Source organism: Syngnathus scovelli, chromosome 10 (assembly GCF_024217435.2).
Source record: "Syngnathus scovelli strain Florida chromosome 10, RoL_Ssco_1.2, whole genome shotgun sequence".
NCBI classification, from domain to species: Eukaryota; Metazoa; Chordata; class Actinopteri; order Syngnathiformes; family Syngnathidae; genus Syngnathus; species Syngnathus scovelli.
In genome coordinates this window covers 283,506-310,217 of record NC_090856.1, presented here as the reverse complement: position 1 = coordinate 310,217, position 26,712 = coordinate 283,506, and the positions used below count along the sequence as shown (strand labels likewise).

At 45.9% G+C, this 26,712-nt stretch overlaps 1 protein-coding gene across 5 annotated transcripts; it reads right to left on the bottom strand.

Annotated features, from left to right (window-relative positions):
- Positions 1 to 1,361: 1,361 nt before the first annotated feature.
- Positions 1,362 to 26,569, bottom strand: LOC125976128 (ephrin type-B receptor 1). 5 transcript variants are annotated; one of them, XM_049732041.2, is made up of 20 exons: positions 26,189 to 26,551; positions 19,038 to 19,102; positions 17,778 to 18,068; positions 17,369 to 17,587; positions 17,106 to 17,286; positions 13,657 to 13,812; positions 12,333 to 12,595; positions 11,784 to 11,859; positions 11,097 to 11,221; positions 8,727 to 8,886; positions 8,347 to 8,452; positions 8,113 to 8,174; positions 7,775 to 7,972; positions 6,798 to 7,045; positions 5,821 to 5,888; positions 5,313 to 5,460; positions 5,011 to 5,160; positions 3,687 to 3,883; positions 3,441 to 3,599; positions 1,362 to 2,953 (listed from the first exon to the last, which is right to left on the bottom strand). In XM_049732041.2, exons 1-20 carry the CDS (start codon positions 26,304 to 26,306, stop codon positions 2,842 to 2,844), a joined length of 3,102 nt encoding a protein of 1,033 aa, XP_049587998.1. In that variant the 5' UTR covers positions 26,307 to 26,551; the 3' UTR covers positions 1,362 to 2,841. The 5 variants fall into 5 exon arrangements, with proteins under 5 accessions (XP_049587998.1, XP_049588000.1, XP_049588006.1 ...); XM_049732047.2 differs by lacking the exons at positions 1,362 to 2,953; positions 3,441 to 3,599; positions 3,687 to 3,883; ... (6 more) ...; positions 8,347 to 8,452; positions 8,727 to 8,886 and adding exons at positions 9,473 to 9,622; positions 10,065 to 10,149 and having other exon boundaries at positions 26,189 to 26,567; XM_049732043.2 differs by lacking the exons at positions 1,362 to 2,953; positions 3,441 to 3,599; positions 3,687 to 3,883; ... (5 more) ...; positions 8,113 to 8,174; positions 8,347 to 8,452 and having other exon boundaries at positions 8,735 to 9,622; positions 26,189 to 26,569.
- Between the last annotated feature and the right edge of the window lie 143 nt (positions 26,570 to 26,712).

The window sequence follows — 26,712 nt, the reverse complement described above, 5'->3', positions numbered from 1 at the left end:
TAATAGATCAGCCTGCAGAGAGTTCTGCGTGGGACTCAAGAGGTGAAGCCAAGCGGTGACATGAACAGAGAGCCAGACTGAGACGAAGCTCCGCTCCTCTCCTCTTGTCTTCACCAGTAATGATGCCCCAAAAGAAAAATGTACAGCGCGGTCAGAAACAAGGCTGTTAATTATTTATCTAGGGACTTTCTGGAGAAACTGTCGATGGACAAAAAAAATAGCCTGTGATAGTGGTGAAAACAAAACGCAAGTTCTTCCTTCTCCTCCTGTATCATTGATTTGTTTTGCCCCCCCCCCCCCCCCCCGCCCTCCTTGATGAGGTCATGCAGCATGCTCTATGTTGTCATCACAAACACGCCTGAGCAGGCTTTGCTTTACGCTGTCAGTCATCGGATTTTGAGCCAAGGCCTGCAACGACGCGCACACTCACACACACACACACACACACATCCATTGGTCATCGGATGCTTTCTTCTTGAAAGGCACTGTGAACATGATGCATCTGGAGTCGACAGGTACATAGGTCTTCACATGGTTAAGCTGAAGTCATTATTGTTATGCCAGAGAAAACAATGAATGCAGTCTTGTCCCAGTTTGTTGAAAAAGACAGCTTGATTGACTTTATTGATCAACAGTGCATTACAAGTGTATTGGTTCCAAAAAGATAACATCTACAAACCTGCACTCACCAAACATGTTTTAGGTACACTGAACAGCACACAAAGTACGTATGTATAATACACCCATTTACACGCTGGCATCATAATATACAGGAGTGTGCAAAGAGCCATTATAGTACAGTGTTATTGGCAATGGCACGTGATGCTTGAATGATGGCTCGACTTATTGACATGAAAACACACGGTGGCGCGGCTCGGCTCGGCTCGGCTCGGCTCGGCTCGGCTCAGACTGATTTGTTCGTCTTTTAAATTAGAAACCAACAAACGGTGTCAGTGCATCCTTAATAGTTTGACAGTCAACAAGAAAGAACACATAGCAAGTTGGAATAAATAATTGCAAAGGCATAACACATCCGGCCGGAGAGCATGTTTGATCAGACTGGTACAAATTGGAAAAAAATGAACAGAGCCCCTATTAGTGGATCTCATCATAAAAAAAAACAAAAAAAAAAAAACACCAGCTGAGATGAATGATCACGGCCTGCCTGATTAGGACGACCCTGGAGCATTGGGCTCCTGAGGTCAGAGGTCATTCATATCCTTGAGGATTGAAAACCTGATTGAATGACATCAAAGAAATGATTTTGGCACCATTTTTGTATTTTTCCAATGCTCAATGAGCATTTATTTGCTTGTATGTCATGTTTTTTTTTTCTTTTCTTTTTAAATCAGAAGTATTTGATCACATTGTTGGTGGAAGATGAACTGGAAGATTTCCCTACTCCGTACTTTCCATTTTTGTAAGATATTAACAAAAAAAGACAAAGCAGTGAAAAACAGTGGTGCTTGACAAAACACAGATTTCAGTCATGCGAAAACAAAACCTACTGAAAATAACAACTTCAAATTTCTTTTCTTTCTCCCAGAAAATAGAAGAGACTCCTCGCCTTTGCAGCTGTTGCAGCAAATTGAGAGGGTTCCTCAATTGTTAGTTATCCAACAAAGTCCGTGTGGATCTTGCTGCTTTGAGGGGAAAAAAAAGATGGGCCTTGCCCGTATTCTTGGTTGAAAAGTTGAAATGACACAATTGTCAGATCTAAAGGCTTTGGATTTGCCTGCCAGTGGTTGCTTTTCCAAAACAGTCCACATGCATCCATCCATCCATCCATTGCTCACAAATGTCCCATGGGATGAGCAGTGAGTAGAACAATCAGACTCATCCAAAGGTTTCATCATCATCATCATCATCATCCACACAAGTACGAAAGTCACTTGATTTGCACATGTGACATTTGACGTGTTCAGGTGCTAAAGAAATGACTGAGCTCCTGTCAAGTGTCGCTATTGCAGCTAAACGGCATGAGCCTTTGCCATCGACTGCATTTTGTGCACAACAGGAAGACCTCATTTGAATACATTAGTTGTATACTGTGGCCTGTCAGTTGCATGTCAAAAAAAAAAATCAATCAATCAATAAACCTTGTATTGAATGCGTCTTTCCCATACTCTCTGGGCTTCAGAGAGTATTTGTGCTGATTTGAACAGCCGTACTCTGAATGAATTATTCAAGTAGGCCAGCCATTGCATGGAAGCTGTGATCTACTCTTTTAATGATCAAAAGGAGACACCAGGAAATGTATGTCAAAGTTGGTTGTTAATGCAAACACAGCAGCTCATTGTGAAGAACAGTAATCACAGTCCAAAGACAAATTTGCAGATAAACAGCCCATATCATAATATGTACACATTCTTCAATATGAAGAGAAAGAAGATGGTCAGAGTTTCACTTAACCATGGGTTCTCGCTTTTCATCTTTTTACACAAGAACCAGTTCCTGTGCTTTTTGGACAGTTTTTTGTTGACACCATTGGTTATTCTTTGGAGATATGTACGTATTTCCCCCTTCCTAGCATCTTTGTACACTTAAGGTGGCGCTGTCTGTCCTTGAATCAAACTTCAAAAGTTGCCAAATGGAAACGGGCTTTTATGCAGGTCAGAGCAGATCAGGGCTTGTAAAGAGCAGATCCTTTTTTTAACCACTTGAAGAGCTGCTGACCGTGCAAATGTGCATTTAATCGCTTCCATCGAGACATGACGTTGAAACGGAAGTGAGAAGTGTTGGCGAGGAAAAAGAAGGGAGGGAGGGAGGGAGGGGAGGGGAGGGATGGCGTGGACACGTGCAAAAGTAGAGCACACCGCCCTTCCCAAAAAACACTGGCCATTAAACAGATTCGGTAGGAGACTGCTCATCGATGTGGCGCCTCATCGACTGAACACTTTTCAGGATTTTCTTCTGATGTCCGGCTAGAGATACCCCGATCCTTTGGAGGTCTCTGACAAAACAAAAACAAGTGTGAGCTGACGTTGTCAGTCTCAGAAATAACTCATCAGCAAGAAGAGCAACTGCAGTGCGTTATACAGAACATTTTTTCGTATTCTATTCCATGTTTGCAAATACACTGTAGGAAACTGCAAACAGCAGCAGAAGCAAACATATGAAATAGGAGGAGAAGCAATGGATAATAGCGCTGCTGGAACCCAAAGGAGTAATCATTATTTTGAAAATACAGCCATTCATTTGCACCCTGATAACAAAAGGGAGCAGCCAGTCAGCCAGCCAGGCAAGGGAAAGGAAGGGAAGGGAAAGACGGCGCTGAATGGCAGACAGATGCACGCATGGAGCAGCCAGCCAGCCAGCCAGCAGCCTGCCTCCCTCCCTCCCTCCCTCCCTCGCTGCCAGATCTCCAGCTAACAAGATGCACGCTTGCTTGACGCATGCCGAGAGGGCCAGACGGAGCAGAAAAGAGAAGAAAGACGTACTCGGCAGTGATTTGAGTGACGAGCGGCAAGGAGGTGAAGCCCGATCCCAAGAAGGACTCTCTGTACTGGCTCATCTTCAGTGCAGCCAGCCACTCCTCCACAGAGTTCAAGCGGCTCAGATCTGGAGCACCGCCATCTAACAAAGGATGATGGGAAGGACTGGCGGCGGCCGAGGAGGAGGAGGAGAGATGTCAAGGTGGAAGAAAATTCTGCCATTTCAATGCTTTGACATTTGCCCTCACTCACCCTGGCGCAACATTGTTGCTGGCAGCTTTCAGGGATGCGGGGTTGCGGATCATTTTGTCCAACATGTTGACAACGTCCGGGAACTTTGGTCGAGCGTTCCTGTCTTTTTGCCAGCAGTCGAGCATCAGCTGATGGAGAACTGTCGGACAATCCATGGGAGCCGGCAGGCGGAAGTCCTGCTCGATGGCATTGATCACCTGGGACATTTGCACAGTAGCTTAGTGCCTCCTCCCAATCATGCCATTTGATGACATTTCTTACAGTGGCATCGAGAGGAGTGAAAAAATACAACAAGCGCTTCATGGAGCAAATAGGAAGAACCATCGGTTAAGCTGAGAGGGCTCGTCATGGAAAATCAAAAGACATGATCCAAATTCAATCGTTCATTACAGTTTCTTTCGACTTGCTCCGAACCGTTTATCGAGAAATGGAGATGAGTTAAGATATTTCCATTTCCATGCTGCAATACTGTTTGCAATCACAGAGGAAATGAAAATAAATATTCATCTCGGCCCGCTGCGGTGTCTGATGTTGAGCAGGTACAGTAGCTTTGAATGGACGCTTCCAGATTTGAAAGCCGTTTGAGATTTTTGGGGTATCAACAATACAAGACGGGGGAGGGGGGACGTATTTGCACCGTCGTCTCCTAGTGAAAACATTGAGCCGGAAAAGCCACTTTTATCTCCCTCCGCCTACTCCCAGGCTCTTTGATAGCATTTGCCTCGAAGCTTTTCAGCTGCCTTTTCAAAAAGCACAAGTCAGACTGCTTAAAATTCATCATGTGAAGTTAGAAGCCGGCGTCAAAATACTCGGAAGACGACCGCGATGCACGCCACGGCACGACTGCAGCGGGAATTTGCGCTCAAGGTGAACTCTGAGTGACCCTGACGCATTTCTTAAGCTTAAATTTTTTTTTTTTTAAAAATCACTCTACGCATTGCTGTCACTCAAAGTAGCAACATCACAGGTCTGTGGATTCATGATTAATTCATGCTGAACACTGCACCTGTGCTAACCCCACTGACAGTTTCAATTCTGTCCCCTCAGTTTGGAAATATTTTGCGGCACGAGCTGCAGATATACGTACGTAGTATATGTGTGTGTGTGTGTGTGTGCGCGACTTGTGCAGCGATTCAGGAGGTTCATGCATACTTAATAGGCTCGTTAGCTGCAGCCCTAGCACATCCTTTCCTCATCATTATGCGCTGCCTTTGCCATAATAAAAATGCCTTTCTCCTTCTACTGTCTCTGTCACAGCTCGATCGACTGTAGCGTTGGTTGCATTTTTCCAGGTCAGAGTAGAAGAGGCCACGTTGCAACTTACATCTTGGTTACTCATATCCCAGTAAGGCCTTTCGCCATACGACATGACCTCCCAGGTGACGATCCCGTAGCTCCAAACATCTGAAGCCGATGTGAACTTCCTATAGGCGATTGCCTCTGGGGCGGTCCACCGCACCGGGATCTTCCCACCCTGAATGAAAAGTGCCAAAGAGGTCAAGTCTCGTTCGCATTTAAGTCTGAGCCATTTCCAAATGACTGAGACAAGAGGTAGAAGAAGAAGAAGAGAGCAACACAGAGCACATCATACAGTCATCAATGTAGACTGTGCATGCGTGCGCTCACCAGTGAACTGGTATATGTGGGATCCGAAGTATCTTCCTCCAGATAACGAGACAAGCCAAAGTCAGACACCTTACACACCAGGTTGCTGTTAACCAGGATGTTGCGAGCCGCCAGGTCTCTGTGAACGTAACTCATCTCGGCCAGGTACCTGCGAGCAAGCGAGCCACGTGATTGATTAGGAATCTCCCGCTCGCTGTAAAAGTGACATGGGATTTTGCGTGTTTCCATTTCCGTGTTATCTTTGCCTGAAATGGGAACGGGATTTAAGGCTCGCCAAGCACTACGGACGTCTGATCGAGGAGAGAGGATTACGGGGCGTTCTTACGGATGTTGCAACTGCTGTTTGACTTTGCTGATGTGTGCACAACAAATGATGTCTATCTGTGATCACCACATCAAATTGCTTAAGAAATGACATTCAACAGAACAAGCAAAAGAAAGCATAAGCTTTCATCTGGAATGGCTTGCGATAGCAGAAATCCGTCAATGCGTGTGCATGTGTGTATACCTCATTCCAGAAGCGATGCCTCTCAGCATACCAACCAGCTGGATGACTGGGAATTGCCCGTCATTTTGCTGCAAGAGCGCACAGCGAGACACGGGTATTTTTCGACTTTTCCGCACAACACAAGGTCTGGCAGGTGAAAACATTCAGCGTGCCTAACAAGTACACTTAAGCAAAAGTCAGCAGGTTGGTGAGAAAATAGCAATCATGTGCACAACAACTACGCAGCACGCGTATGCTTCAACGTGTGTTTCCGTACAGCGCTTTGTGCTGCGTTTGCCGTCAAGAAAAAGGGATGTGTCATTTTGATTGATGAAATGAGGATGGACCCAAATGAATACAGGTCGGATGTCTTCAAAATTGAAAAGGTAAGAATGAGTGGTCATTACTCACTTGACAGACTGACTACAAACCAAGAGCGACTAAATGACACGGAGACAAAGAACCCACGACGACTGAAAGGAAAAAGGGGAACTAAACCCAAAAAACTGACGAGACAACGTGGAGCACCTTGACATCACACAAAGGCTTGGAGCTAGTGCGTGTGCGTGTGTGTGTGAACGTGTCAATAGACGAATCGTGAGTCAAAAGAGATCACAGTGTGAGGACTGAGCATCAAACAGTTTTCTTTCTGTTTTTAGCAGTGCCTAGAAAGGGCATCAAACGGATGGACTGATGAGCGGACAGACGGACGGCGTGCTGGCAGGAAGAACAGAGCAGGAGCTTATTTCTCGCTTTTGTCTTTTTCTGGAAAAGCACCTAAGGTCTTCCTTGGCCATCTGTTTCTCAATATGTGTGTATTTCTTTGTGCCTACGTTTTTTTGACCCAGAAAATCAATCAATCAATCAATCAAATGATATTGAAGGGTTTGCTACAATGATTCCATTGCACAGACCTTACTCATGATACCGATACTAACGATCGGCTGCATTCAAACTTGTACTTGTAAATACTAAATAAACAAATGCATGTGACTTACTCTGAGAAATGAGTCAAGAGCTCCATTTTCCATGAATTCTGTGATAATCATGGTGGGCCGACTCTTGGTGACCACGCCTTCCAGCCTGATGATGTTTGGTTGGTCAAACTGGCCCATGATTGAGGCCTCAGACAGGAAGTCCCGCCGCTGCCTCTCAGAGTAGCCCACCTTCAGCGTTTTAATGGCAACAGGGATTTCTCTTTTGCCCACAGGCTTTAGTCGCCCTTTGTACACCTCTCCAAATTCTCCTGGAAGACAATGAAGGCGGTTGGGTTCGTTTTTTGTTACAGAGAATAGACTTTTGGATTGCGGCCCAATTCTTCAAAGTGTGAGCCTTTCTTTCTCTCCGTATCACGCGCGTATGCTCAATGGCTGATATCAAGTGCTGGAATTGTTTTCAGTAGGGCTGAGCACAAATGTGATTGGGCATGGCAAAGGAGGATGATTGCATGTTTACATTTGTCCATACATACGAGCTCCCTGAGAGGATTTAGCTTTTGATAGGAATTTCATTTGCTTTGCTTGTCAAAGTTTTACTTTGCTAAAATACAAAAGATGCAACACATCCAACCCAGTTTTCCACAGCAGCAGCAGCAGCAGCAGCAGCAGCAGCAGCAGCAGCAGCATTGACACAACCTATTATCCTTTGCTGGATGTTCCAGCATAAATGAAAGCAAATTTTGATCGACTTCAAAGCACAGCCAAATAATTGGAATGGCTTGTTCCCGCCTCATGCTCACTGACATGTAAAATTGCTTTATTTAGTCTGGTCTTATCTGCCGTTTCAAGTGACAGGCTGTCTCTCGGAAGCGTTGCCAATGTGGCCTCGGAATCCATATATCGGGAAGAATGTACGGACGCGGTGGAACTTGCCAATATTGACGCACGAGTCGTTGAAAAAGAAAACAAATACGATACTCGCCGTTGGTGCTCGCGTTAACCACCTCGGTGGGTTCAGGTCCGCGCAGCGTGCTTACCCGAGCCGATGACTTCCTCTATCTTGACACACGAGGGATCAATTTCCTTGGCAAACTCTCGAACAGCCTCGTTGGGGTCTTCGTAGGTGAAAGGGTCAATGTATATCTTGACCCCCGGTGAACTGTGACCATCGGACATGGTGGGGAAGGTCACCGTGGGCGTAGGACCACTAAACATGTCACTTCTCAGCGCCACCTCTAATGACACAAAGGAGAAGCACAGCTTTACACTTGAGAGAGGAACAAAAAAAAGAAAGGTCCATATCATCAAACAGCCTCGTCGTGTCTTGTGCTCGCTCATATGATTGATAGAAAAAAGTGTGATGGATGGCTCCTACCTCCCTCAGCATTGTACTGCTGCAGCTTGTCACCAAAGGCACTTTCTTTCAATTGCCTTCTCCTACAGGAAAAAACATTTAGGAATGGACGCAAGGTAGGTGTTGGGAATAATATACGTTGTAAAGCCAACAGTAGGAATGTCAAACACCATGTGCAAATCTTCCCAACTGGCAGGCAGGCAGGCATGCAGCCAATGGCGTGGCAAAGTGCATTTGGTTTTCGGGGTGAATCACCTGGTACACATGATGACGATGGCTACCAGAGAAACGATACAAACTCCGCCTACTAAGGAGCCTGCAATCAAGGAGAGCTGCTGTCCAAGGTCTGACTTGAACTCCTCTGCAAAAACATCCAAATGGTGTTCATTCAATTGTTGCACTGAATTGTTGGAACCCTAATATGAATCATATGAATAAAGAATGTTGGTTAGGTACATTGACACATTTGCAGACTGATTTCCAATCTGGCCAAAGCTCTCATGTGCCATGATTGTGCATGCGGATCCCACTCCCTCCTCCTCCGCACGCGGGCAGGCACACACCTCCACAGCACTCTAGCAGCACACCCGTCCATCCATCCATCCATCCATCTATCCATCCACCCACACACTTACCATCAGTGAGCGTTTGGAAGAGCATCTCTTTACTGTAGGCTCCGTAGCCGGCCACGGTGCGAGCCCTCACCTGAACCACGTAGCCGGTACCTGGCCTCAGCCCCTCCACAATCACACCGGGGGTCTGGCTCCGAACTAGCGAACTGTTGGACGGTTGAGACTGTGGGGAAGGAAGGAAGGAAGGAAGGAAGGAAGGAAGGAAGGAAGGAAGGAAGGAAGGAAGGAAGGAAGGAAGGAAGGAAGGAAGGAAGGAAGGAAGGAAGGAAGGAAGGAAGGAAGGAAGACTATTCACCCTTGGCTGAACTTTCCATCCCATCCCTTCCCCTCAAAATCTATCATGTCCTTCATGCTTTGGCGTACGTATGCCCTGGCCTGGAACGTATGTACGTATGTATCTGCAAAGAGCAGAGACTCTGCGTGACAAATTGCTAAATTCAATAGCGCACATAGTAGCACTGCCTTTTACCTCATTTGCATGGAATGTTCATCTTCTATTTTTTTTTCTTTGATAGAGCTATTCGTGGTTGTTTTCTAATCATTTGCGGGCAATCGCCACGGTCCTCCAGGAAACACCTCATTTGTCTATCCAATTCGAGCCCGCTCCACAAATATTGCTGTGGCCCTTTTCTCCAGTTTTATATATTTAAGATATAATTCCAAAGAGTCCAAATGGACACATTTATCTGAAAAACCTCGGTTTCCATTAGCGCCCATCTTGTTGATAACGTATCAGAAGCAAGTGCCCAGGGCGAGTCGGTTCAAGCCCAACTAGACCACACGCTAGCTCTCTGCTTCCAGGAAGGCTCACTACATATTTTGGTGATGAATTCAAAAAAAGGGGGAAAGATGATAGAGATGATGTCACGATGGCAAGAAAGATGGGGGTGGAAATCATACTGGATGAATACAAAAGGCCGAGAAGATGGAGGGAAAAAGAGAATATCGACAAAATTAGGCTTGGGGATGTAGAATGAGCTCAAAGCAATTTGGGCTCGAATATGAAATACTAGAACTGCCGAGAAAACAAAAAAACAAAAAAACAACACATGGAAGCTTGTCATTACACCTGACATAACTGAGCAAAGAATTCCTTCCAAACACACGAGCAATAACAATGAATCGGATACAAATGAAAAATGAGGCCATATGCTTGCCCATAAAGGTTTATCTGTGAAAAATTAAGAATTATAAAATTGGAAGTGACCACAGAAATTGGGTCTTAATGTGAGGTGGGGGGGGGGCTGCCACAGAGGGAAGGTTAGGCTGGCCCCCATCTGGGATGGAAGGTCTGGTACCCAGAGATAAGCAAGAAAAAAAAAAGAAAAAAAAAAATCCTACCACTCTGTGCCATATTACATTTGTGGAATTCAAGCCTCCTTATCTACAAGAGTGAAGGCAACGGATGAGGAAGTAAGGAGGAGGGCTTGACCAGGTGGAAATGGAGAAGAGAGAAAAGAAATTGTCATCAATGATTTGAAAAAGAACAACCAGTGAAATGACAAAACGTGATGATAATGAAACATTCAAGCGTGCTTTTGACAGATTGCCGCTCGTTTCTCTTTCTTTTCTAAAGCATTTTCAAATTGACATCGGATATGCTATGCTGAATGTGACGTTCTAACGTCGTACCTCATTGGACGTATGAAATGAAATCAAGCACAAATGCTTGACCGTTTGCTGTCGTGTTGATTGCTTTTGTTTTAGTGTTTTGCTTCTTCAGAGCCACCTAACTAATGTAGCATTCATTCATTCATTCATTCATTCATTCATTCATTCATATTTTGCTTGAAGCCTAAATGTTCGTGCTCTTTGGAAGATGGAGGTCACGCCAGCTTTGCTTCCTGCAGTGCATCTTGAACACATTCAATCACATCCCTTTAAACTTGTGCTCATGAAAGTGAGAAGACATACACCCACCAATCAAGCAGCTCAATATGTTCCTAACTGTGTGTGGGTTTCTTAATGAAATTCAAATCTATGAAGAGAGCCAAAATCAAATGAAATGACCCCATCCGTCACTTGAAGCAGCACTCACTTTTAGCTCCAATAGCCGACCGACTTCATATTATACTTTGGCACTGCATACTGAAGCCATCAAATATCAGCCAATGATAATGAACTAAATACTAGCCAAATATATGACTGACAGACAGACAGACATACTGTATACATCGACCTAGGATGTTGTCAGAGCTCTGACAAGAGATAAGAAAATGAGCCCTTACACACAGCCAGCCGTATTGCCGTCAATGAGCGTATTCAAAGTTATTTGTTTTTCTGTACATGCCAGTCAGTAGAGGAGTGAAGGCTTATTTGTTTCAGCAATGAAACAAAGCGGACAGAAAAAGCACAGGAACCTTCCAAATATACCTGATCATAGTATCGTATCTCATAGTCCAGGATGATTCCATTGGGCTGTTCAGGGGGCGGCCACGACAATGAGAAACTGCGGCAGGTTGAGCTCACTTGGTGCATTATGGGTACCACGGAGGGAGCTGTTCAAATGCACACACACACACACACACAGGTGCACACAGTTAGCACACAACAATGTAAGTGTAAAGACATCAAACAAGATGCCACTAACGGGGGAGCCGCTTTTACCAGCCAGCCGCTGGCTGCTGGCCATGATGGAATATTCAGGTCTATGCTTTGGCTGCTGGCATTTTTACGTTGCATGACATGGAATAGAAACACATTGTGGCTGTGTGTGCATGAGAAACAAAGGCAATCCAAAAAAAATAACATTCTAAGCATTGCTAAAATGCATAATACAAATGACTGACTGCCAGGCCAGGCCAGGCCAGGCCAGGCAAAGAGAACAAGAACTAAGAGGAAGGCAGTGGCACGATGAAAGCTGCCGGAACAACACACAGGGAAAGAGATGACAAGCTGAGCTCAACATGTTTTATGAATTAAAAGGCTGCAGCTCCATTCCACCCACCCCCAGCCATCCTTTACTCACATCATCCACATTGCCCCAGGGTACGATTACACACACCCCACAGATGGCCACACACACACACACACACACACACACAATGCTTTTGCACTCACCAGCTTGATTGGTTGTAATGTTGATTGACACCTGCTGGGCAGGATGAGGGCTCTTATTGGAAACTCCATTTACCGCCTGTAGAATAGCACCATTTCAATGGGGTAGAACATGATAAACACATTTTCCAACACAAGAACTCGAGTGCATCATTTTGCTTGAAATAAATACAAACAAAACTCTGCTTTGTGCAACTAAATGAACAGCACCTTTACCATTTACGCTATTATTGTCGGCAATGTTTTGAGCCAGGGCGACCAAATGCAGCTTGAACCGGGATTTATTGAAGGGAAAGGGAGTTGGAAGGGAGGTAGGTGGGTGGATGGTTGGGTGGGTGGCTGGGTGGGTGGCTGGCTGGCTGGGGAACCCAACGCACAGACGGGAGAAAGACCAGACAACAGGAACACTGACTGGACAGGGACGGAACACAACAGTAGACACCGACAAGGCCGGCCGGGCGTGCTCTGGCACCGGCATGACAATTACCGAATGCGCTGCTTGCTGTATTAAAGGACTTGATGTCTTTTGCTAGGTGGTGACGCGAAACAAACCTCGATGTCAAAGACGTATGAGGTGTGGGCCCGCAGCTTGCTGATTTCCACCTTGGTTCCTTTTAAGCCCCTCCGAGCCGGAACGTAGGCCACGCTGTCGTCGCACGGCTGACACACCCGTCGCTCGCTACTGTGACAGCGCTGGCACAACACGTTGTAGGTCAAGTCTTGGCGATGACCCACGTCACGCGGCGGATGCCACTCCAGTTGCACCCACGTCTGGTTAACGACCGAGACCAAGTTACGAGGACCTGAAGGGACGCCTGGAGAAGGAGCAAGATTGGGAGGAAAAAAAAAAATCATTGGAAACCAGATTTTTCTTCCATAAGCATCCATTTATGCGCACGCTGCAGTGAGTTGCGTGTACTGTGCGCGCTAGCGGCTAAGTATTTTGTTATGCGCGTAGGCAAAAAGCATTTCCAATATTACTTTGAGATTACCTCCATGAAAGAACCCGAGATGATGAGTGGTGTGGCACACAAGCTGCGTGGGGTCTCGATTATTTGGATTTTTAGCGTCATAGGTGAAATGCATGAGCTGTATGTCAGATATGTGAGTGCGTGAGAAGACTCAAATTTAGGCCAAATGAGGTCATTGGAACAACTTGCTGACTCAAATCATTTGCATACAAGTGAAACCAGGGGAAGATGGCAGCAGAATGCGCCATGGTTTCTTTCCTCAGTCTGGAATTGGATTTTTTCAACGGTCAAGGATTAGCACCGATTTCAGCAGTGAAAGTGAACTGTACATGAACCGCCTTTGAAATTCCCTAAAAACCATGGAGTGCTATCTAGGTCAGCGAGGACGTGCACATCTCAACCAATTCCCCATTCTTTGCATTGTCAATGGCCTACAAAAGGCATTTGGGCTGCAGAATCCCAATATATATACACGTATATATATATATATATACGTATATACACATCGACTTACATCCTGCGCGCACGCCCTCCTCATACGTAAGTGTTGGAAGCTGGAGGAGAGGAGGTACACGCATGCACAATGTGACTGGCTGCAGAGACAGACTGAAATGATTCATGTCTCAACCTACTTCCACCACGTCTCAGCGGAGCTGCGATAGAGAGCGCCTTTCTAAGTCTGCTCCTCGTCTTGCATAGCAATGCGGCCACACGTAGTCACTTCAATGAAAGGCCAGTGGAATGTGACATGCACATTTTAATCACAGATGGCCTTAAGTGTCCCTTAATACATTTTTCATGCTGATCTGAAATGCGTTTCTTTTTTTTTTGCACATGCGATATTTTCCATTTTGTTCCAATTTAGTAAGACGTGCGATGAGCCGGTACCGCGGAGAGGGACTTACTGGTGCACAGGTCGTGCGGCTTGTCCATATCGCCCCGATAGTAGCCATTGCGACAACCGCAAAGGGAGGCCGCTTCGATGGTGGAGCGGCTGTTGAGTGGACATTGCTGACATAATCCGGGCCCCTGGGATGATTTAAAGGTGCCCTGCGGACAAGCTGGCGACAAATTGGAAATGTTAAGATGAAATCAACAAAGTTAGCCAACAGCAGTTTGTAAGGGCAATTTTGGGTGAGTGCACATTATTTAGAACAGCCCCAAATGTGTTTTTTAGGTAGCGACAGACAGCGCAAGACTTGATAGCGTTCATCCTCTTTTGTGGGTCAGAGTGCTTTGTATGTGTTTGACATTTGACCCTTTCACTTGAAATGCATCGATGAATAGTTAAAGACGGGGCGCCTCTATTTTTGCATTTTTTCATCATTCAGGAGGAACATGTTGGGAGCAAGAAGTACTTTCTAAGTCATGTCCTCAGAAAATAGCAGTGTTGTAATGGAGGATAAGATCAGTGTAGATTGGAGGCTTGCTTTTGAAGGACTCATGAAAGCCGAATCAAATAGCAGACTCCATTTGAGGCTGTTAGGAGATATCAAACAAACAAACTGCGCTCAAAACGCAGCTTCTCACAACTAGTAAGTGACTTCCATGAAAAATACTATGTTGCGATGAAGCCAGTGTGTGTGCAGTGAGAGCATCAATATCCCGTTGTTTCCAACGCAACGCAGCGCAGCGTGCAACAGAATAGCCAGCAGTGGCCTGCCTGTTCTGGTCAATTTGCTATCATGCTGTCATGTTTTGTGGGTTGTTGTTGTCTTGTCCTGTTCGTCGTATTGTCACTTCCTGTTTTGTTTTGGTAACTCTCGTTTCGTTTCAGTTTGTGGGTGCTTCCTCTGTGCGTCTACTTGTCTTCCCTGATCCCAATTGCGTGCACCTGAGTCCTTGGTCCTAATTGTCTGCACCTGTGTCCTGGCCCTTGCGTGTGTATTTAGCCGGCGTCTTCCCCTCGCCCTGCGCTGGTGCATCTTGTCCCGTCTTGAGCACCAGCGATCGCATGACTTACAGATACCACTTTAGAGAACCTAGTGTAGAAGATACATATGTACCTTTTTGTCAAGCCTGAGCTCTGTGTTTTTCCCTTTTGTTTTTTGCCACTGTGTTTTCCCTCTTTTGGAGGCGCTTTTGGTTTTTGCTGTCTCCAGCCTTGTTTTTCCCTCTTTTGGAGGCGCTTTTGGTTTTTGCTGTCTCCAGCCTTGTTTTTCCCTATTTTGGAGGCGCTTTTGGTTTTTGCTGTCTCCAGCTTTGTTTTTCCCTCTTTTGGGGGCACTTTTGGTTTTTTGCTGTCTCCAGCCTGTTCGAATAAATACCTTTTGTTGGCGCTCTGCATCTGACCGAGTCCTCTCCCTGATCCAAGTCTGACATTTCCCTTACAATTTGTTTTTTTTTGTCTACCATTGCTCGCTCCCAAAGTGCAGCAATGAAAAAGGCCATGGCATAGAGGATGCAGTCATGGAGAGACTGCACTCTTTTGCCATGAAATGTTTCCAGAGCAATTGAGCACTTCAAGCCATTGGGGAGAAGCACTTTGTTAGGAAAGCCAAAATGGCACCAAAACGTTTACTCTGGTTCCTCACTCAGTAGATGCTCTGTCTGCGACAATGTGTGGAAGGCAGCTCCTCTGCCGCCACCACCCCCGCAAAAGCCAACTTTGCAGCGCTGTCATTTATATTGGATGTGCTGTCCCTGCTGTAGATGGTCGCTGTCAAACGTCAGTCCCATTTCAAGTACCAAATAGAATCGACACAAATAAGTGTCTTCAAGTGGATTTTTGGAGCTCAATAATACTTAGTCAAAACAAAATAGGATTGTGTTTGTCTCAATTAGGGAAATGGAGAAAGGTTTGAAAAATGCAGATGAACAAGAGCACTGCGGTTCCTTGAGCTATCATCAGGGGTTGGAAAGTGCACATCTTCCCCAAGTCATTCATGCAGCTGGAAGAAGTCCATTCAAAACCAGCCAAAGTTACAACTATTCCACACAAACATACTTTTGTGCCTTCCTTTGAAGATCTTCAATGTCCGTTTGAATAGGCCGACAGACACCTGGCTTGTCAAGGTCATTGATTCGACAACCAGTTGCTATGCGCTGGCTGCGTTGCGTCACCATGGCAACATGTACAGCCATTAGTCGTCTTCGCAGACACAGACTCTGGCTTTCAAAGCTCATTCAAACTATGACCTGTCGCGGCAGCCTTTGCTTTTGCTCTTTTCTATTTAGTTAGCAAACTATCACGTGAAATGGACAACCACTATAGAAGTGCCCAGTTGGAACGCGCTTCGTGGCTCTGTCTTAGTCAGTAGAATATTGTTGCGTGCGCTGCATTAAATCGCCAAACACCTAAACTGGCAAATTTGCTCTATCGGTCCGTGCCAGGATCAATACGGCCTAATAGAAAAAGAAGATAGAGCAAAAGCCACGACGGTCACCTCGCTCATCAGTGCATTTGAGCAAAAGTGAGCGGCACTTCATGCAAACCCCCGAGGGAGGAATTACGACACGTTTAGTGACTTTGACCAACTGACTGATCATTGTTCCGCACGTGACCTTAAAATGCTTCTTTTACCAACCAACCAACCAACCAACCAACCAACCAACCAACCAACCAACCAACCAACCAACCAACCAACCAACCAACCAACCAACCAACCAACCAACCAACCAACCACTTTCCCTTTTGCTTACTGTCATACTATATCTCTCATGGTACAGAACTCATTTGCACTTTCCTAATTAGTGTGGGATGAAAAAGACTCACTTATCATTTCACCACATGTACAGGAACACACACCAAGAGAAATGTGCACACACACAATGGCTTAGTCTCAAAAGAAAATGAGAAATGAGGAGGAAATGGGGAAAGAGGGCAGATAAAAAGGCAGTGCAAATGAGAAACACAAGAGGATGAAGAGTATTTCGGTGCCAAGGCTGCGCTGCGCTGCGCTGCGCTGCGCTGCGGTGGCTTACTTCCTTTAGCAAAAATACATCTGAGAATCTGTCTGCGCTTGTGATTATCCATTCATAAGCAGAAAAACTGGATTTTGGGGAGAGCATTCATATTGAAATGACTCTCCTCTGCTCTCCGCCAGCCTTGAGAGGCGCATGCATCACTGATGATGTTTAATGGACCAAGCAGGGACTTCAAAGATAATACTGTAGGTGCTAGCGTGCTTGTATACTGCTTAGCACGTCTGCTTCAAAGCCTGAAGACCTGGGAGGACATATCATCTTTGTGTGGAGTTGACATGCTTTCCCTTTCCTTTTGGAATCACCTTTACCAAGCGAGTACGTGTGTAGAAAGGCACGAGGAATGGTTCTTTTCAAGCCCTCCCTCCCTCCCTCCCTCCCATTTTTTCCAGGCACATTTGGGAGCTATCAAATAAAAAGAAAGAGTCACCTCTGCACAAGTTGTCATTGTCTGGTTCATAACCCGCCTTACAGCTACAGCTGCCAATGGGTACCATCCACTCGCCATCGCCGTTACAGTAAAGTTTGATGGGCACATCCACTTCCTCTGCATTGGGGATGCAGCTTCCTCGAGCAATGACAAGCGATGTCGATTCTGCTCCGGTCAGCGTCTGCACGTTAAAAAAAAAAAACAAGTACACCAAAGGATGTCACCAAAGACAATTCCAAAGAGCAACTGGGTCCGTTCCGTACCTCTGGAAAGTAAGCAAAGTTCTGAACGATGCTGGGACATTTTTTGTAGAAAACTCGGACAGCAAGAAGGGACATACAAGCTCCCAGATCCTGGAAAGCCAAATGGAAGCCTTTCCCTTTGGACAGTGGGCCAAAACTCCGAACTTCTGTGTTCACCTTCATTAACCTGCCGCCAAAATCCACTTGGGAGAAACTCTCATCCGCTGCGATGGTGTCCACCTATTATAGCCGAAGACACAAGCAGAAAAAGCAATAAGATCCGACGAGCGCTTGCGTTGTTATTTGCATGAGCTTTTAGCCGCCTGGGTGAGGGTTAGGGCTTCCGAAGCGAAGCGAAGCGTCACTTCAAAAGCCACCGTGGTGTGGTGAAGGCTTCCGGCCCTCCGCCATAATCTTTGAAATACGTTACCTTGAGAAAGGGGGCATTGGCCCAATATTCCACCCCTCGGACGGCCTCTGACACGGCCCTGTCTGTTTCCAAATAGTAGAGGTTGAACGTCTCTTTGCAGGAGCCAAGGACGCTGGGGATGGAGGCGCAGTCTCGTACGGTGAAGCGGATTTCCACGTAGATTCTCAGCGCCGCCCTTCTGTCAATGTAGGTGGTGAGGAGCCAGTTGTTCTGGCTGGGCTCAAACACATTGCACACTTGATACGTCCTGATGGTGTTGAGGTTCTCGTCGTAGCCGCTCACCTCCTCCCACTGGGATGGATGGATGGATGGATGGATGACAGATGGATGGATGGATGGATGGATGGATGGATGGATGGATGGATGGATGGATGGATGGATGGATGGATGGATGGATGGATGGATGGATGGATGGATGGATGACAGATGGATGGATGGATGGATGGATGGATGGATGGATGGATGGATGGATGGATGGATGGATGGATGGATGGATGGATGGATGGATGGATGCCGATGGATGGATGCCGATGGATGGATGGATGGATGGATGGATGGATGGATGGATGGATGGATGGATGGATGGATGGATGGATGGATGGATGGATGGATGGATGGATGGAAGGCAAAATGGTAGCAGGCAGATGGGAGAAGAAAAATGCTTAGCGACTTTACTCAACCTTGCTCTAGATTGAAGCGACTTCTCTTCATCTGCATATTTTGTCTTGTTCGGCGCTGCACCGTGTTGCGCAGCTATTAACAGCAACACACAGGGAGGCCGCGCCGCGCGCGATCCAGCGTGCCGCCCGCCGACTCCCCATTCGGTACGGATTTATTATTCATATATTTGGAGAGATAAAAAAAAAACCCAGGCTCAACAGCCTGCCTCTGGTGGTTCCCTCGCCCTGGTCTGAAGCGCCAAGATTTCATATAGTAGAAAACCAAAAAGCGTGTGTCTGGAGGTCGTCACCGAGCACTTTTTTATATTTTCATCTGACCCCGCTACATTGAAATATTTGATTGTTTGAAGATGAAGCTACAGCTATATTCGTCGTGTTAATATCGGTATCATCCAAACGATTATTGGTGTTGTTTTTTTTTCAGGACATGGATCTGTCTTTTGGCAAGATTGCAATCGTGTTAATCCGCTTTCATCTCAACGTTAGCTCATTCTAAAGTGTATTCAAACTATTCGTTCGGCACACGAGCGCACTCATGCTCACGTATCCATCTGCCAAAGAAAGAAAAAAATGCTCATACTCCATTGGCAGGGAACGATATCCAGCCCAGTTCAGCTGTTGCTGTCCTTGTATCCATCACTGTATCTGGAACACAACAAATAAGGACAGAAAGGGCCATTAGGAACAAATATACGTATGATCCAAGCAAAATGCAGCGTATAAAAAGCTAGTTGCATTTTGCAAGTATTTTGAAGCCAATCCGTTTGCTTCTAAACGGCGCTCAAGTGACATACATCACGCAAGCCCCCAACATCCATCCAACCTTTGGAAGTAAAACACGGCGAGAGAACGACATCACACTGAGAGGCGGCGGCGGCCGGCCGCAGGCAAACAAGCCGCTTGATTCCTCCTGCTCGTGCATTTGTTCATGCTGTCACCCTGCTTCTCATTATCTCCCTTCCTCCTCACAGCCTCCCCAACTTCACTCGTCTCTTTTATCCACCCCCCTTCACTTTGGCTGTTTCTTTTTTTTTTGTCAGTGAGCTCGCCTAATTACAGCAGAATCTTTTTTTTTTTTTTTTTCCAGCTCTCCTTGGAGAATGAAGGTCATTTGGGGAAATGAAATGCTTGTCACGCCGAATGTATTCCACTGTCAGAAATCACAGAGCAAAGCTTATTCAAACAGTAACAATTGTCACCATCCAATTTGTAGCTTCAGTGCATTCGCTGGTGTCTTGTCAACAAACATTCCATGACAAAAAAGCAGCTGCTTTGGGATTCGTTTAGTTCTCGGTATTCGCCTTGGCCATTCATTCCTAAGGTCTCTGTTGTTGCTCTACAAAATTCATGGGAGATTGATTCACGGTACAATTTCAACATAAGAAATAGGACTACAATTGTCAAAGAGGGCTTTGAATTCAGGGCTTGCTTAGCAGCAGAACAAGAATATGCAACCTATACCAGGAATTGGACTGGACCATCACTATGGCATCTGAAGACTGAAGAGCGGTAAGCACCAAGGTCTTCAGTGTGTTTGGCTTGAAACCGATACGGCGGCAACAACAACCAAAAAATCCATTCATACCTTGTATCCTGTTCTAGCAGAGAGCGACAGTCTCTCCCGACTGATGGTGTCCAAAACAGAATTGAGCCAATATTAGAAATGCACCTTTTTCTAGAACCTGCCTGCTCAGGTGTGCTTACAAATGAGGCAATATTGTTTAAGTCTAATGAGAACCAAATGTAGTCTTGTGTTTCATGGCTTTATTAGAATCATCATTGTAAGTAACAGCACACATTTCTTTGTGCAGAATAGGGAATACTATCATCAGCCTAATTACTTTTGACATATTGTAGGCTGTGCTTGCTTGCAGCCAGCCAGCCCGCCAGCCAGCCAGTCAGCCAGCCAGTCAGCCAGCCGGCCAGCCAGCAGGCCAGCCGGCCGGCCGGCCAGCCAGCCAGCCAGCCAGCCAGCCAGCCAGCCAGCCAGCCAGCCAGCCAGCCAGCCACACCTCCACAATCCATGCTGTGACACGACATGAAATGTAAACCATTTAATGGAGCAGCTACGATAGCACTCAGGCTGTTAAAAGCTTGTTGAGGCCCGCGAGGAAGCCATCAAACTACAGCTGCCCACCCAATTGTATTCTTAGATTGGCTGTGATCTCCAAGTGCTGCTGGAAATTGTAACATCAGATCATGGTATGCTAATTAGCCTTGCATCCCCCCAACCAAATGAGTGCCAATTACTTTGGGTGTACAGGAGATGTGTGTGTTGGCAGAATTGAACAACCTCAATAGATCCATGATGACATGTTAAAAGCCTCACAGATGTTTGGTGACCATTTCAAGTAGAGTGAGTGAGTGAGTGACACAGTATCACAAAAGGCTCTGGGCAGTCTGTATCTGTCACGTCTCGTCCCCAGCCGTTCCACTAGGTGTTTGTTGTCATGGTTTCTGTCTGTCAGTCTGTGTGCTTGCCCCTCCCCTCCCCTCCCCTCCCCTCCCCTCCCCTCCCTTCCCCTCCCCTCCCCTCCCCTCCCCTCCCCTCCCCTCCCGTGTGCCCATGACGAGTTTGATTCTTCTCACCTGCCTCTCGTTACCTGTCGTGTATATAAGTCCCGGCTGCCCCTCGCGCCCCTTCGGATCATTGTGTTGTTGTTGTCTCGATGTCTTTTGGCTCCTGTCGTTTTCAAGTCCGTTTGGGTTAGTCAGTCAGGCATGTTATCTATCGTTTTGTTAAGTCATGTCGGTTTGCTGAGTCTGTCTTTTGAGTTCTTCCGATAAACCAAGCTGGTCCAAGCTGCATTTGGTCGCCCAGTATCCAAGAATGCTTCTCATGTGAAAGAGCTCTCTCTCTCTCAGTGGGATACAGAGCTGTTTGAAATTACAACCAGGATAATGAACACATTGTTAATACCTCCCTGGCGTTGGTCAAACGTGAACATTGTTCTTTCTAAAAGCAGAAGATTTCATCCTGCTCTTGTATTTGATCAAACGATATCGTTGTAGCTCGTCCGTGTTCGATAACCGACTGCAGAGACAGACTATAAATGCCACATTTTCCACAGCTGTACCTGGTTAGCAACCAGCGCTACGAAAAGAAGTCTCACCCGCATCAGAAGAGTCCATTCAGCAGTTTGAAAAGACATTGGATCAGCAGAAAATAAGCATCACTTTCAAACACTGTGGAGAAAATGACCATTCATGAGCATTTTACAACCTACTTTGAAGCTTGCAGGTGACGCATTTTCTAAGATGAGGAACTCAACATCCATCCATTACTGCTACAACAGTTGTGGGCGTATTGGAGCCTGTCTCTGCTGACTTCAACATCATGTTGAGGCCACTTTATTTGGACACTATCATGCCAACGTGCATCTTCTGCATCTCCCTTGACGGCTTCTATCCAGCTATCTATCTGTTGACAGTCGTTTCACTGCCATCCTGCACCTCACTGAGACAGAGGGTGGAGACGAGGTGGCACGTGCTCGCACGGTATCGAGCTCTCGGCCACGCCAACGTGATATGCTGCAGGTCGACCTACTGTATTACTGGAGTGGAGGAGGCCAAAAGGGAGGCGAGGCGTTTTCAAAAAGAACAAAAAAGTCAACAAGATAAAGCCACAGATGGAAAGTGAAATAAGAAGCCAAAACAACAGAGAACAAATAGTAGTTGTCAAACCAAAGTCCAAATCGAAAAGAAAGCAAGGGCGTCCACGACAAGTTGCTCAATTAAATGACAGGGTAGTAAAAAGGCAATGAAAGCTTCCACAAAGATGGATTGTTTTCTCATGAAGCTAAACTCTTTTCTTGTACCTTTGATGGAATTTTGACTGTCATGCTGCCCGAGTCAAATTTGCATTCTCATTCCCCCGACTCAATGCTGCCCTGCTTTTGCTGCACGTAAACAAGAGAAGAGGAACAGCTGCAGAATTGGGCAAAAAACAACTTGCATAAGCATCCGAAAATAGCAGCTTAGAAATCATTTGGAGAAGTGCATTTCATGGTGACCCTGGATTGACAGCACTGCACTGCGATATGCAACCCTTTTTCTACATAGACTACGTACATCTGTATGCATCATCCTATCTTTTCTTTTTCTTTTCTTCATCGCTATGGCTGACACAGTGCCGACGCCCGTTTTCCTTTCCTTTCCCTTTTGTTGACGCGGGCGTCCTCATCCAGCATGGCTCTGCGAGACCATATGCCCACAACACAAGAGGCTGCCAGCGTGCCCAATCCCAAGTAACACATCATCATCATCATCATCATCATCATCAGGCCAGAATGCCCACAGAGCCCAAATTTGGAATACGTTTGTCGCTGCCCGTGACAGCAACTAACTTGACCAAAGCACAGAAAAGACTTTTGTTAAAACAAACAAAGAAAAATCAAGAGACAATGTACCCAAATATGGAGCATCACTGGATTTGTTCAAATGTGTTTGAAGTTGTAGAATTTTCAATAGTTTTAATTTTTTATCAATTTCTGTGCAGCAACTGACATGAATCATCAATTAGTAGAGCGCCATGAAAAAGTTGCGTGAAAATTCACAGCAAAGATGTGAAAATTCATAGTTAAGGAAATATTTTCACACAAGCAGAACTCATTCATCACATCGCAGTTAACAATGGAGCTGTCTTGTTGGGAAAGCGAGTGAGTGAGTGCCGTGTCTAATACAAGACACACATACAAGGATTTGGATTGCCATCTCAGTGCATGAAGCCCAAAACTACTAAGTCAATATTGCTCTGGGGCTGATGACAAAACACAAACCAACGTACTACTCAAAATGCTGAAGGAGAATACAGATTTCATACTTGGAATGAAAGCTTAAGCGTGTTAAGGATCTTGTGAGCGACCGCTCGGGCTCTGTGTCTGTCACACTGATAACGTGAATATAGAAAGAGCATGAGCAGAGCGGGCAGAGCAGAGCAGAGCAGAGCAGAGTAGCATTTCTACGTACGCGTACGATGGGCCTCACTTCTGTCATGGTCCACTTGGGTCCACTCGGAGGTGCCCGCTGAGTATGTTTATCTTTCTTTTCAGCGAGTGCAGTTTTCCACTCAACAACACGACTGACCTAACTGATTCTTCATACTATATGCGTGTTTACATATAAATTGCCCCATTATGGAAAAATCACACAGAAATAAAAATCTGGTTAAGGAATAGGTGACACTAGCTAAGACAACACTACGTAGTATGTATATTCTGGGGAAGGGTGTGTTGTGTCGTGTCTTGTCTTGTCTTGTCTTGTCTTGTCTCTCTTCAACAGCCATTCATTCTCTTTCTCATTTTCTGATCATTTCTTCATTTGCACATTTTCCAATAGAGATACAATGCTGAGTGAATCTGTAAACGGCGATCCTTGAACACACAAGACAATTCAGAAGAGAATGCTTTGCCAACAACAAAGTCTCGGGAGATGCGAGAGGACACCTGTTCTCCTTTTTGGAGCGCAAGCAAGCAAGCAACCAGCCAGCCGGCCGGCGTCTCTCTCTGCTCGGCTGCCAAAGTCACTTATCAACATGAGAGAGAAACAGTCACACGCAAATCAATGAATTGAACACTCAAAGGCAAAGGATCAAAGTTGCAACTTTTGATCACGGTGCTTGGAAATCAATGTCAGCTATTGTGCACAATACTGGAAAGAAGGCGGGTCCACCCATCGCAGAGCCGGATCAATCATTTTTAATAAGCGGCCCGGCCCTGGAGAACACGGATGGTCCTGCTCCAAATACGCATTGCCTTGTTAAAAAGAGGATGAAATAGGCCATTGTGTGCAGAGCTCCTCTTTTGTACGGAATGCATCATCTTTGCCCTATTTTGTGGCAAAGGTGCGAGCGAGCGAGCCTGACACTTGGAGGTAGCTCATTTATTCCAGCAAAATGGAGCCCATTGGGTGGATTGCATACCAAGTGCCACTTTAGCCCTTGCATGTGTTTATGGGGCAAGTGGAATGGCATAACGAGGCGCCGTCAGCCACACTGCACCTCTTCCTCGAAGCCGCGTGCGTCTCGTCTCCTACCCGCAAACTGCGCTGAGCGAAAATAGACCAATGCATTTTCCTGTGCCCTAATGGGGGAGCCTTGCCAGAGTCTGTCATTACACACACCATTAGAACACCACAGAGGATTTGGCTCACACTTTTATTTAAGGCAGCAGCAGGAAGATGAACAAAAACCACGGGCGGCTGCTGCTGCTGCCGCCGCCGCTGCTGCTGAGTAGTGTCAGAAGATGGAGAGACGCAGGATTTTGCAGGGATGGGTGGAAGAAACCAGGACACGTACGTACATACAACTAATGAAACAAATACAAATTCATCAGATAAACAGTTGTTTACTTTTAGCAATAATGCCCTAACGGAAAATGTCGGTCATAAATAATGGTGATATCTTCATCCTCACCACCAGGGTGGCGGGCGGATGTGTCTTTGGGCAGCAGGCGAGGAACACCCTGCACCGGTCGCCAGCCAATCGCAGGGCACAAACAGACAAACCACCATTCGCACTCAAACTTTGACCGTCAACGTATTTAGAGTGTGGGAGGGAAAATGGTGATATGACAGATTTACATCTTGGTCAACTGTTTGTTTCCAAATCATCTGAAGGACAGCCAAGAAAAGGAAAGCTTGCCTCAAATAGCAAAAACAAAGCAAAACAGCAAAAGATTATTTGGACCTAGTTGCTGTTGAATGAATGGCAGCACTCCAGGCTGCCGCCGCCGCCGCTACTCTACTCTACTCTACTCTACTCTACTCTACTCTACTCTACTCTACTCTACTCTACTCTACTCTACTCTACTCTACTCTACTCTACGTTGCCTTAATTACGTTTTGAAATCAACAACCATACACCATATTCACAATAAATGATTAAGTTGTCACCTTCAATTTGGAACACGAGGCTTTTGGAATTGAAAGATAAAAATTGCATTGTGGGTGGACTTGATCAAAAAACGTAAGCTATTTTAAATGTCAGTGTTCTGTCCAGTCGTACAAGCGTAACATTTTCAATTGCAATGTTGGCTGATTTTTCATCACAGAAGCTGCAGGTTACAATTATCCTTTTGAATCGCAAGGCGGTGTCTCTAATATTAGACAAAGCTGCAGTGCATTCCATGTTAGGCTTTGCTCGTATTTCACTTACTTTATTTCACTACATAAGAGGGAAAACCATGAGCAACGCCTGCCTGGCTGCCTGGCTGCCTGGCTGCCTGCCTGCCTGGCTGGCTGGCTGGCTGCCTGGCTGCCTGCCTGCCTGCCTGCCTGCCTGCCTGCCTGCCTGCCTGCCTGCCTGCCTGCCTGCCTGCCTGCCTGCCTGCCTGTGTGTTCATAGGCTGCACTGCAGTTTTACACCAACCTAAGCAAAAGAAATAAACACTGATTCCCCCCCCCCCCCCAGTCTTATCTTTATAAGGAAATACATTTTCCTAAAGCTCTGTCATTAGATTGTGTAGCTTATGTTGGGACCAGTGTGTGCATGCACATTAGAGGGGACAAACAACATTCTAGGAATGAAAGGAACATTTGTCTCGTGACTGCTTGCTTGAGAAAAAATGGAACAACATGATCCACTGAAAGTTGCAATTTCACTGCTTTGCTTTACTTTCCAGAATAAAATGAGACATCATCATTCAAGTATACTTGGACTATTACACGTGAATAGGTTGAAGTGTCAAATGAGTAGCCTGTAATTGCAAATTGCTGACAGGCGCTGCTACCTACCTTCTACTGCACACACTGAAGTGATGAAGCCCAGAAGAACGCCCGTAAAAGTGGGCAGCATGACTCCAAAGAGTATCCGCCAGTCCTCTCCCATCGTCACAAGCAATATCCCACTCATGCACTGCTGAGGATTCCGCACATCGCCATCGTCAACGAGAGAAAGGCAGGCTTGCACGGTCGTGCACACAAGGCTGACGGATGCTGTGATGCGCTGCTGTGAGGAAGGATGCTCCTCTCCTCTCCTCTCCTCTCTTCTCCTCTCCTCTCCTCTCCTCTCCCACTTGTGTCATTACCGCCTCTCCAACACTTTTGTGGCCAATCAGAGAAGAAGATGGCGGCTCATTAACCAATCAGCTTCCCTTTGACGCCTGCCCTCCACTCCAAACCCCATGGACACAGCGACGCTAAGTGGCCAAACAGAAGAAAAGCAATTCGACTTCTTTCAAATTTTGGAGCCATTCATAATAATAATAATAATAATAATAATAATAATAATAATAATAATAATAATGATATATTCTCTA